The 10,112-nt window shown below is 38.2% G+C and overlaps 1 protein-coding gene across 1 annotated transcript in view; it reads right to left on the reverse strand.

Moving 5' to 3' along the window:
- LOC126212672 (pleckstrin homology domain-containing family M member 2) overlaps positions 1-5,686 on the reverse strand; it is a 282,889-nt gene extending 277,203 nt beyond the window's left edge. The window contains exon 1 of the mRNA XM_049940093.1: positions 5,494-5,686. Coding sequence (XP_049796050.1) covers positions 5,494-5,565 — 72 coding nt within the window. The 5' untranslated portion in view covers positions 5,566-5,686. The remainder of the gene's footprint in view (positions 1-5,493) is intronic.
- Between the last annotated feature and the right edge of the window lie 4,426 nt (positions 5,687-10,112).

Below are 10,112 nucleotides of genomic sequence, written 5' to 3' on the forward strand. Positions count from 1 at the left end.
TCAGGAAATTAAATAAAATAAGATAAAACAGATCTGGAGACTGCCACACTCAAACCAAACTCCGCGCCGTCATGACGTCACACACGACAACACCCTTACGTCACGGGTCAAAGACGACGCGTGGGATCGGACGCTTCTGTCGACCCCAGAATTTCAACCCTTTTTTCCACGAAAATCCCTCACAACAGCACTACTACAGCTGTTCCCCAAAGCTTTCATGTTATTTTAATTGAAGTTATCATTATATAAAACATTTGTAGCACAGGACAACAAACAGTTTCACAAAAATCTCTAAAAGATTAATCCTGTTTACTCCTTCATCCCTCTCTCCCTTCCCTCCATTAACCCCATCCCCTTGCTCCTATCTCCCCCCCCCCCCCCACTCTTAATTGCTTCATGACACTACAGTGGGACATACATAAAGATAAATTATTAAATAAAATGAACAGTTTGTGCTATGCTTCTAGTATTTTAAGTAAAATCTGTGATATCGAAACACTAAAATGTGCCTACTTTGCATTAGTACACTCAATAATTACATACTGCATTTCTTTTTGGGGCTTCTCCCATAAGAATGTATTTATTATGCAGAAGCGAATAATTAACACAATGAAACAAGTACCACTGTCTTCACCACTAAACATCTCTTTAAGGAGCTCAGTATTTTGCCAGTGCCTTGTATCTATATTCATGAAACAGTGTGTTTTATTCATGAAAATCTCCATATATTTACAAAAAATAGAGATGTTCATTATCATAATACTCGTCATTCCAATGACATATTTATAGCTGATCAAAGGCTACATAAAGGGCACAGTAGTGTAAGGCACAGGTGAGTACGTCTGTATACGAAGCTACCTGAAAATGTCAGGTCTTGCCAGAAAGGATTCAGATCCTAAATAAAGCCAATCCTACAGAAGCACTGCTTCTATTCAGTGGAAGAATTTATGAATAGTAATCTAAAACAATTTTTGTAATATATTTTACTGCATGTGTTAAAATATTACTTTCAACTGACTTATTTGACTCTATTCACAGATATAACTGTTCCTTGTTATGGCTCATCTGCACTTATGATAACACAATGTAAATAGTGTTATTCTGTAGTCATTATCTGATGACAGTATGTGTTGTTGTTGTGGTCTTCAGTCTTGAGACTGGTTTGATGCAGCTCTCCATGCTACTCTATCCCGTGCAAGCTTCTTCATCTCCCAGTACCTACTGCAGCCTACATCCTTCTGAATCTGCTTGGTGTATTCATCTCTTGGTCTCCCTCTACGATTTTTACCCTCCACACTGCCCTCCAATAGTAAATTGGTGATCCCTTGATGCCCCAGAACATGTCCTACCAACCGATCCCTTCTTCTAGTCAAGTTGTGCCACAAACTTCTCTTCTCCCCAATCGTATTCAACACCTCCTCATTAGTTACGTGATCTACCCATCTAATCTTCAGCATTCTTCATGACAGTATGTAACATACCAAAAAAGTTATGATTCACTATGTACAGCATATAATTTATATAGATGTGTATCTTAAGAATGTCTACACTTATGCATGTAACTGCATACCTACAAAATAAGTATATTTATGTATCAAAGCAAGTGCAATGTAACTTATCCTACATCTATGTGTAATAACGCAACAAGATTTCTGGATGAATAAATAAATGAAATGAATGAAATAATGCTTGTTATTTACAGAAAAACAATTCCATAGTAACAGCCCCTCCCAAGATCTTGTAAACCTTATTTTGAATCGCCAATTCTAAATATATTCCCCTTCTCATCCTCCTTTTAATTTTCAACTGACTTATTTGACTCTATTCACAGATATAACTGTTCCTTGTTATGGCTCATCTGCACTTATGATAACACAATGTAAATAGTGTTATTCTGTAGTCATTATCTGATGACAGTATGTGTTGTTGTTGTGGTCTTCAGTCTTGAGACTGGTTTGATGCAGCTCTCCATGCTACTCTATCCCGTGCAAGCTTCTTCATCTCCCAGTACCTACTGCAGCCTACATCCTTCTGAATCTGCTTGGTGTATTCATCTCTTGGTCTCCCTCTACGATTTTTACCCTCCACACTGCCCTCCAATAGTAAATTGGTGATCCCTTGATGCCCCAGAACATGTCCTACCAACCGATCCCTTCTTCTAGTCAAGTTGTGCCACAAACTTCTCTTCTCCCCAATCGAATTCAACTCCTCCTCATTAGTTACGTGATATACCCATCTAATCTTCAGCAATCTTCATGACAGTATGTAACATACCAAAAAAGTTATGATTCACTATGTACAGCATATAATTTATATAGATGTGTATCTTAAGAATGTCTACACTTATGCATGTAACTGCATACCTACAAAATAAGTATATTTATGTATCAAAGCAAGTGCAATGTAACTTATCCTACATCTATGTGTAATAACGCAACAAGATTTCTGGATGAATAAATAAATGAAATGAATGAAATAATGCTTGTTATTTACAGAAAAACAATTCCATAGTAACAGCCCCTCCCAAGATCTTGTAAACCTTATTTTGAATCGCCAATTCTAAATATATTCCCCTTCTCATCCTCCTTTTAATTTTTATTTTTATTAATTTATGATATGTACAATTACAGCTTATGTTTTATATGTCTCTAAGAGTTTTATATGTCTGTAAGAGGTATCTTGGAATCATAAGAAAATGTGGTATGCAATATGAGAAAATAGGAACAAGTAATGTAAGGTTGCACAATTTCCAGTGTACCATTAACACTAATACTGGAGTGGTTTTTATATGATTTTAATTCCGGATTGTGTTTTAGTTAATCTGATGTTTAGTGGTTATGTAGTTTTATTACGCAAGGCAATGCTTGGTGTACGCTATTGATGACACTGACATATGGTGATTCAAAAGTACATCATCTCAAATTGTTTGAATTTCCTGTATGGCGTTCATGCATTAGTTCCATTTGTGGAAACGAAAATGTGTGGGAGCCACTTGTCCCTCAACTATTTCTATGTTTTGTAAAGTATTTAAAGCATTTATGAAGTTTCACTGATGATATTCTGTAAGTTGTAAAAATAAAAATTTAAAAAATAAAAAATTAAAAAACAAAAATTGCTTGTTAACAATTTGCCTTATCTACACTAGCACTGCCCAGTGGCCTGTTCCACTGTGATATTTTCAACTGATCTAAAACAGTTATGCACCGTTTTGTAAACACGCCTCTTTGTAAGTCATTGTAAAATGATTTCTGTGAATTGTTTACTGATGAAATTGTTTTATACCAGGTAATGATGAGAAAAGGTAACAGTGAATAAACAAATGCATCATGCACTGGTACGTATGTGGTCACATATCTAGCACCGCCTAGTGGTTTAGTCCAGTTGGTTTCTAATTTGTTCCTTAGTAGCAGTTTGCACTTGTCTCTAAGTTACTAATATTGACAAGATACAATGTACCTACTGAAGAGTTTTCTGTAATTGCTGAAACAGTGACAAGCTAAAAACCATATTCTACTCACTGTACTATGTCTCTAATCAATGGTGAAACATAACATATTTTCATATCTTTTGATATGTGTTTTGTGCTGTATTTTATAGCCTTTGAAATTGATGGAACAGTCAAAAGTGTAAGGCGATTCTGGAAATAATAAAAAAGTGTGGTCAAGACGTCTGCATCCAAATGGCACTTTCGTGCAAATTGCAGCTGACAAGAAGTATGGTACCAACTATCTTAGTTTTAATGTTATTTGATAAATTCATTTCAGGAATGGTTCACTTGTGATTTTTTTATTACAAGTTGGCGGTTCATAAGTCGTAGAACAATGTTAGTTTATGGTTATACCTGCTGCCAAATACACACCCAGTCCACACTCAGATTGCAATTTCCACTTACCTCTGACCTAATACAATAAATGTGAGCACATGGAGTAAATGTTAACTTTTTTGTCACAACCAACAGATTACTGAATCCAAGAGTAGAGTTCATACGAGCATGTCATTTGAGTCAATATTTGTCAGATTCTGCTGGATCAAGAAGTCTCACACATATTGTAGATTTTTAATTTTTAATAGCATTTTCTGAATTCTATTTTCATCCACCATGTATAGCAAACAGAACAAAATGATACAATAAATAAAACTGAACAACATATGGTGCAGTACACACAAGTTTCTACCCTGTCTCATCGGTGGAAAATATGGACAAGAAACTGAATGAAACTAGCAATTGGTACCCATTTATATAACTGAATTATGATTGTTCATGTAGGCCTATGATACCCTCATTTTATTTGTTTGTTATGTTCAGTGATTGTTCACATAATTTAACTGCCTTGCTCCCAATGCAGTACTTCCAAGCTGTTTAAAACATATGGTACAAGTGACAAGGCAAAGTAACTGTATCTCGTATTGCCTTGACATATTGCTGACAGAAAGCTCTCAGATTTCCAGCAGAGTAGCATATTTTAATAAAGCTACTTGGCTCGAAAACTTACAGCACCTCATCAATAAGGCGAAGTCACAACACACTTAACCATAATGAAAAAAACAGAGGGAAGATAACCTGACTTGAGTCAATATCAGCTGAGAACTGCACGTCATATTTATTGTTTCGAGAAACAAAACACGCTTTTAACTGTTTTAACCGCACTAAAATGAGAGGACAACGGTTTATATATTGAACAGAGCAACATACCAGGTGTAAACGAAAGCTCTTGTTGGGAAGAGCGTTTTACTGATTCAACAGTTGCAGTCAAAACAAAGGATGCGTGAGATTAAAGTTTGTGCCAACACGTAATGGGTAATCTGTGAAGATGATGGTTCGTCGTGCTGTTTGTACTCTCGGCAGCTCACGCTAACACACGCAGTCAGGCGAAATAAAAAATATATAACAGGTACACAAAAAATTCTATTTACTGACATCCCGCAACGGCAATACTTCTGTGAAGCTATTTCAACTCTGCAAAGCCATTGCATGAACATTATGTGTACTTACAGAACACCCAGTCTCGATCAATGAACGAGTGGATCCCCCTCTTAGATGATCTTACTTTTCTCTGTTAAATCCCAGTCTATTTACGTTCACTACCGATTGCACCTTCAAACGGTATTTTGCTTTATCGCGTCGCGTCGGTGCGAATGTCTTCTCATTAATATCGGTTTACAGTACACGCAGACTTCAAATCCGCGACTAACTAGTGATGATCCCCACCCACGCTAAGCATGACACAACTGGAGCATTAGTCATCGGAAACTTAGCATCAGCTGCGCCAAACAAAGACGTCATCCTGTCTGCTATCATCATCACACTTTTTCTGTCTCTTTTCCCTTCCTCAATCGACCGCATTCGTAACAGCTAATACGCAATAAGCCAGATTCACAATGGTTTAGACAGAACGATCTTCCAATATAAAGGCACTCTGATGACAATTTACAAATCCAAAAATGGACACGAAAGCGCTTATGTGAAGGTGGTTTTTCTGCTCTATTACGCACCAACTTGATCGCCTTCCTGATGTCTTCCAAGATGCGATCCTTAACAGCGGAATTATCGTCGTGTAACTCCATTTTAGCCACGTCGTTTCGGACGACGGCTCCAATTTTTGATACTAAAGCTGAATTTGTTACATGTCAGCTGCCTTACAGAGCACAAATCACGTTAGGTTGGTCCGCACCAGACCACACGACGGCCATTTTTATGAGGACGTTCGAGAGCTTCGCTGCGGGAAACTAATCGATTGACAGGACAAAACACTGGCACTGCTGCGTTCTGCAGCGCCTTCGTGTTGTATGTGTTTATGTTTGGATAATGAACGGAAAGAAGAGATGGAAAAGCATTGTACAAGCTTATCACCATAAATAAAATAATCTACGCACAATAACATAAATATTCAGAACCTCCCGTAAACTATATGTGTGGGCAAGTAAAACCGTAAGAATGATGTATGATGTTTATTTTGATTAACACCGGATGATTTCGTGCGCCTATTTTTAAAGTGTATAAAAATTGTTAGTTCTTATGGCAGAAATACCTTAGTTTGACATAGCCTTACGCTTTATACAATAGACTAAGCCATGAGCCAACGTTAGAGTTTTAGAAATAAAATAATTGTCATTGGGATTTGCGCCACAGTCGCATTGAAGGAGTACTAATGAAATCACGAAACAGAACTATTGTAATTGTCATGATTAACTAGGAAATGCTAATTATTTCCACTAATAGTTGATAATTTATCTCATCGCATGTAATTTTTTTACTAATTTATTCAAAGGCGAATGCATTGGGTTGCTGGCTCTACCTTACGCCAACGTTAAAATAAATTGAGAGTCATAATCCTTTATGTGATTTGTTTTGAATGCTATTTCATGTTCACAAATAAATAAATTTACAACTGACAAAGAAAACATACGCCAGATAACGTTAAACACAATTAATTGTAGTGCTGCACAAATAAAACTGGTCTGCTATCTACCAGGATCTAGTCTACTAGTGTGCAGATATCTTGATTTACGTAATCTGGATTATCCAGAATAATTCAAGCCTAGTGTATGCCACACAGTAAGGCTGCTGTTTTGTTGTTGTCAGTGCAAAGACTGGCTTGATGCAGCTCTCCGCACTATCTTGTGCAATCCTTTTCATCTTTCAATAACTAGGCCTACTGCAATCTACATCAGTTTGAACCTAAATCTGCTTACTGTATTCAGCCATTAGTCTCCCTGTACAACTTTTATTCACCGCACTTGTTTTCATGAGCAAAATGACTGTTCCTCCATTCCTCAGAATGTGTTGTAGGCCTGCCTGTGATTTTTCTTCTCCATTTTTGGAAAATAAATACAGGACAACAGTGAACACTGAAAAAATACATTCCCTGCAGTGATTTTCTGTCTTCCATCACTTCATGTTAGTTGCACCATAGCAAATGCACAAGGGCCACAACTACTCAAGTTTCCATAACACTTTTTTTCACCTTCAGCATACATCTAATAAATTTCTTCCTAAACACTGAGTTCCTTCTCACTCATAGCTGGTACCTTAGCTCAATACATGTTATGTAAGATCAGTGAAGCAATAGCGAAACTCAAACAATGGAAAATCCAGGATGGAATGTAACAATATTAAGAAAAGGATTGTTGCTACTCACCGTATAGTGGAGATGCTGAGTTGCAGGTAGGCACAACAACAAGGCTCTCACAAAATAAGCTTTCAGCCAACAAGACCTTTGTCAAAAATAGGCAACAGACACACACACTCACTGATACAAACACAACTCTCACAAACACATGACCACATTCTCGGGCAGCTAAGCCAAACTGTCTCTGGCTTCAGCTGTCAGAGACTGTGATCGTGTGCGTGTGTGTCTGTTGCCTATTTTTGACGAAGGCCTTGTTGGCCGAAATATTATTTTGTGACAGTCTTTTTGTTGCGCCTATCTGTGACTCAGCATATATGGTGAGTAGCAACTATGCTTTTCATAATGTTAATAGCCAAACTCATTCATTCTTGACCTAAAGACTAATATGCCTTTCCCAATTGTGTTATTGAACACATGACAAAAGAGATAATAATGTCTTTAACAAAAATAATAAACAAAACATTACATGAAGGTGCCCATCCAGAATGCCTAAAACTGTCTGTAATCAAGCCTATCCATGAGGAAGATAATGCATAATCATCTGACAATTATCAATCCTTTTCACATGTCCCAATAATTTGTAGTACACTGGACTCGCATTCGGGAGGACGAAGATTCAATCCCGCGTCTGGCCATCCTGATTTAGGTTTTACGTGATTTCCCTAAATCGCTCCAGGCAAATGCCGGGATGGTTCCTTTGAAAGGGCACGGCCGACATCCTTCCCCATCCTTCCCTAATCTGTTGAGACCGATGACCTCGCTGTTTGGTCTCCTCCCCCAAACAACCCAACCCCCAACCCAATAATTTGTTAAGTAACAGAGTACTATATTCACCAACAGATAAAGCAATATTTTGAATATACACTATGTGTGTTATTTAACATAACCTGCCATGGGCAGTATAGCTTCAGATGTATCCTCTTTCTTGTGAAAGCAGTTGACAACATTATAACAAAAGCGTACAATGCTTTAAAAATAAGCCAATAAACTGTGTGACACTGTTGGAACAAAGAAAACCCTTCGATACAGTTGCCTGCAACATCCTAATAAGAAAGCTACAGTACTAAGGAATAAGGGAGAGAATGCCCCTCCTACCACAGTTATAGCTAAGCAATAGGAGTTACTGTGTGTGTAAAAAAAAAAAATCTCTTACCTGTTTGCAAAGATGTGCCGTCCCTTTTACCCTATCCGTTTATTATGCGCATATAAACTGAATCTTCCTGGCAGATTAAAACTGTGTGCCGGACCGAGACTCGAACTCGGGACCTTTGCCTTTCGCGGACAAGTGCTCTACCAACTGAGCTACCCAAGCACGGCTCACACCCCATCCTCACAGCTTTATTTCTGATAGTACCTCGTCTCCTACCTTCCAAACTTAACAGAAGCTCTCCTGCGAAAAGGCAAACGTCCCGAGTTCGAGTCTCGGTCCGGCACACAGTTTTAATCTGCCAGGAGGTTTCATATCGGTGCACACTCTGCTGCAGAGTGAAAATTTCATTCTGGGCACATATAAACTGTCTGCCCTCCATATTGCCCCATGAGACAGTACTCTATGCGGATGACACCATGCTAATTTTCTGAGAATACCAACCTAGGTGGGTTAGAAAATAATGCAGCAGTTGCAATAAATAGGTGTGGGCTATCTTCTCATTTCATGCTAATCCAAACTCATAAAAATAGTAAAATATAAAACATTTTATTTATGTTAAATGTAAGCAAAGAGGAAACTAATAGCTTCCATATTTTAATGTATTACCTGAAATACCTAACAAGGGAACCTCCCCATCGCACCCCCTTCAGATTTAGTTATAAGTTGACACAGTGGATAGGCCTTGATAAACTGAACACAGATCAATTGAGAAAACAGGAAGAAGTTGTGTGGAACTGTGAAAAAATAAGCAAAATATACAAACTGAGTAGTCCATGGGCCACATAGGCAACATCATGGACAATGTGAACTCAGGAGCGCCGTGGTCTCGTGGTAGCGTGAGCAGCTGCAGAACGAGAGGTCCTTGGTTCAAGTCTTCCCTCTAGTGAGAATTTTAATTTCTTTATTTTTGCATAGTTATTATCTGTCCGTTCGTTCATTGACGTCTCTGTTCACTGTAATAAGTTTAGTGTCTGTGTTTTGCGACCGCATCGCAAAACCGTGCGATTAGTAGACGAAAGGACGTGCCTCTCCAATGGGAACCGAAAACATTTGATCGCAAGGTCATAGGTCAACCGATTCCTCCACAGGAAAACACATCTGATATATTCTATACGACACTGGTGACAGCATGTGCTTCACATGGCAGGAATATGTTGTCGACCCACCTAACTTGTACACTTGGCGAATGAGTAAAAAGATTCTCCTACCTTGCCCGATTTAGGTTTTCTTGTGGATGTGATAATCACTCCCAAAAAAGTGATGAAAACATAAGAGTTTGTCACATAAACTGAAAATAAAAAAATTAAATTTTTCACTCGATGGAAGATTTGAACCAAGGACCTCTCGTTCCGCAGCTGCTTACGTTTCCACGAGACCACGGCACTCCTGCGTTCCTACTGTCCTTGATGTTGCCTATCTTCCCATGAACTACTCAGTTTGTATATTTTGCTTATTTTTTCACAGTTCCACACAACTTCTTCCTGTTTTCTCAATTGATCTGTGTTCAGTTTATCAAGGCCTATCCACTGTGCCAACTTATAACTAAATCTGAGGGGGGTGCGATGGGGAGGTTCCCTTGTAAGCATAAATAAATTGCGCACCAGATTCTCACATGTGATTTATCTGCTGTATAAGTTTAGAGGATGTGTTGGTGAAACTCTCGTACTGTGCACCTAGTTTTCTTTCTTCAATTCCCACCTGACTTGCAGAATTCTGCTATGGGGAAACCACCCTGGATCAAAGCCTCTGTTTAAATGACCAAAAAGCTATAAGATGTGTTGCAGGACTATCATCGTAGGAATCGTGTAACTTTTTAAACGAAATTAATATTA

This window comes from Schistocerca nitens, chromosome 11, assembly GCF_023898315.1.
Source record: "Schistocerca nitens isolate TAMUIC-IGC-003100 chromosome 11, iqSchNite1.1, whole genome shotgun sequence".
Classification (NCBI taxonomy): Eukaryota; Metazoa; Arthropoda; class Insecta; order Orthoptera; family Acrididae; genus Schistocerca; species Schistocerca nitens.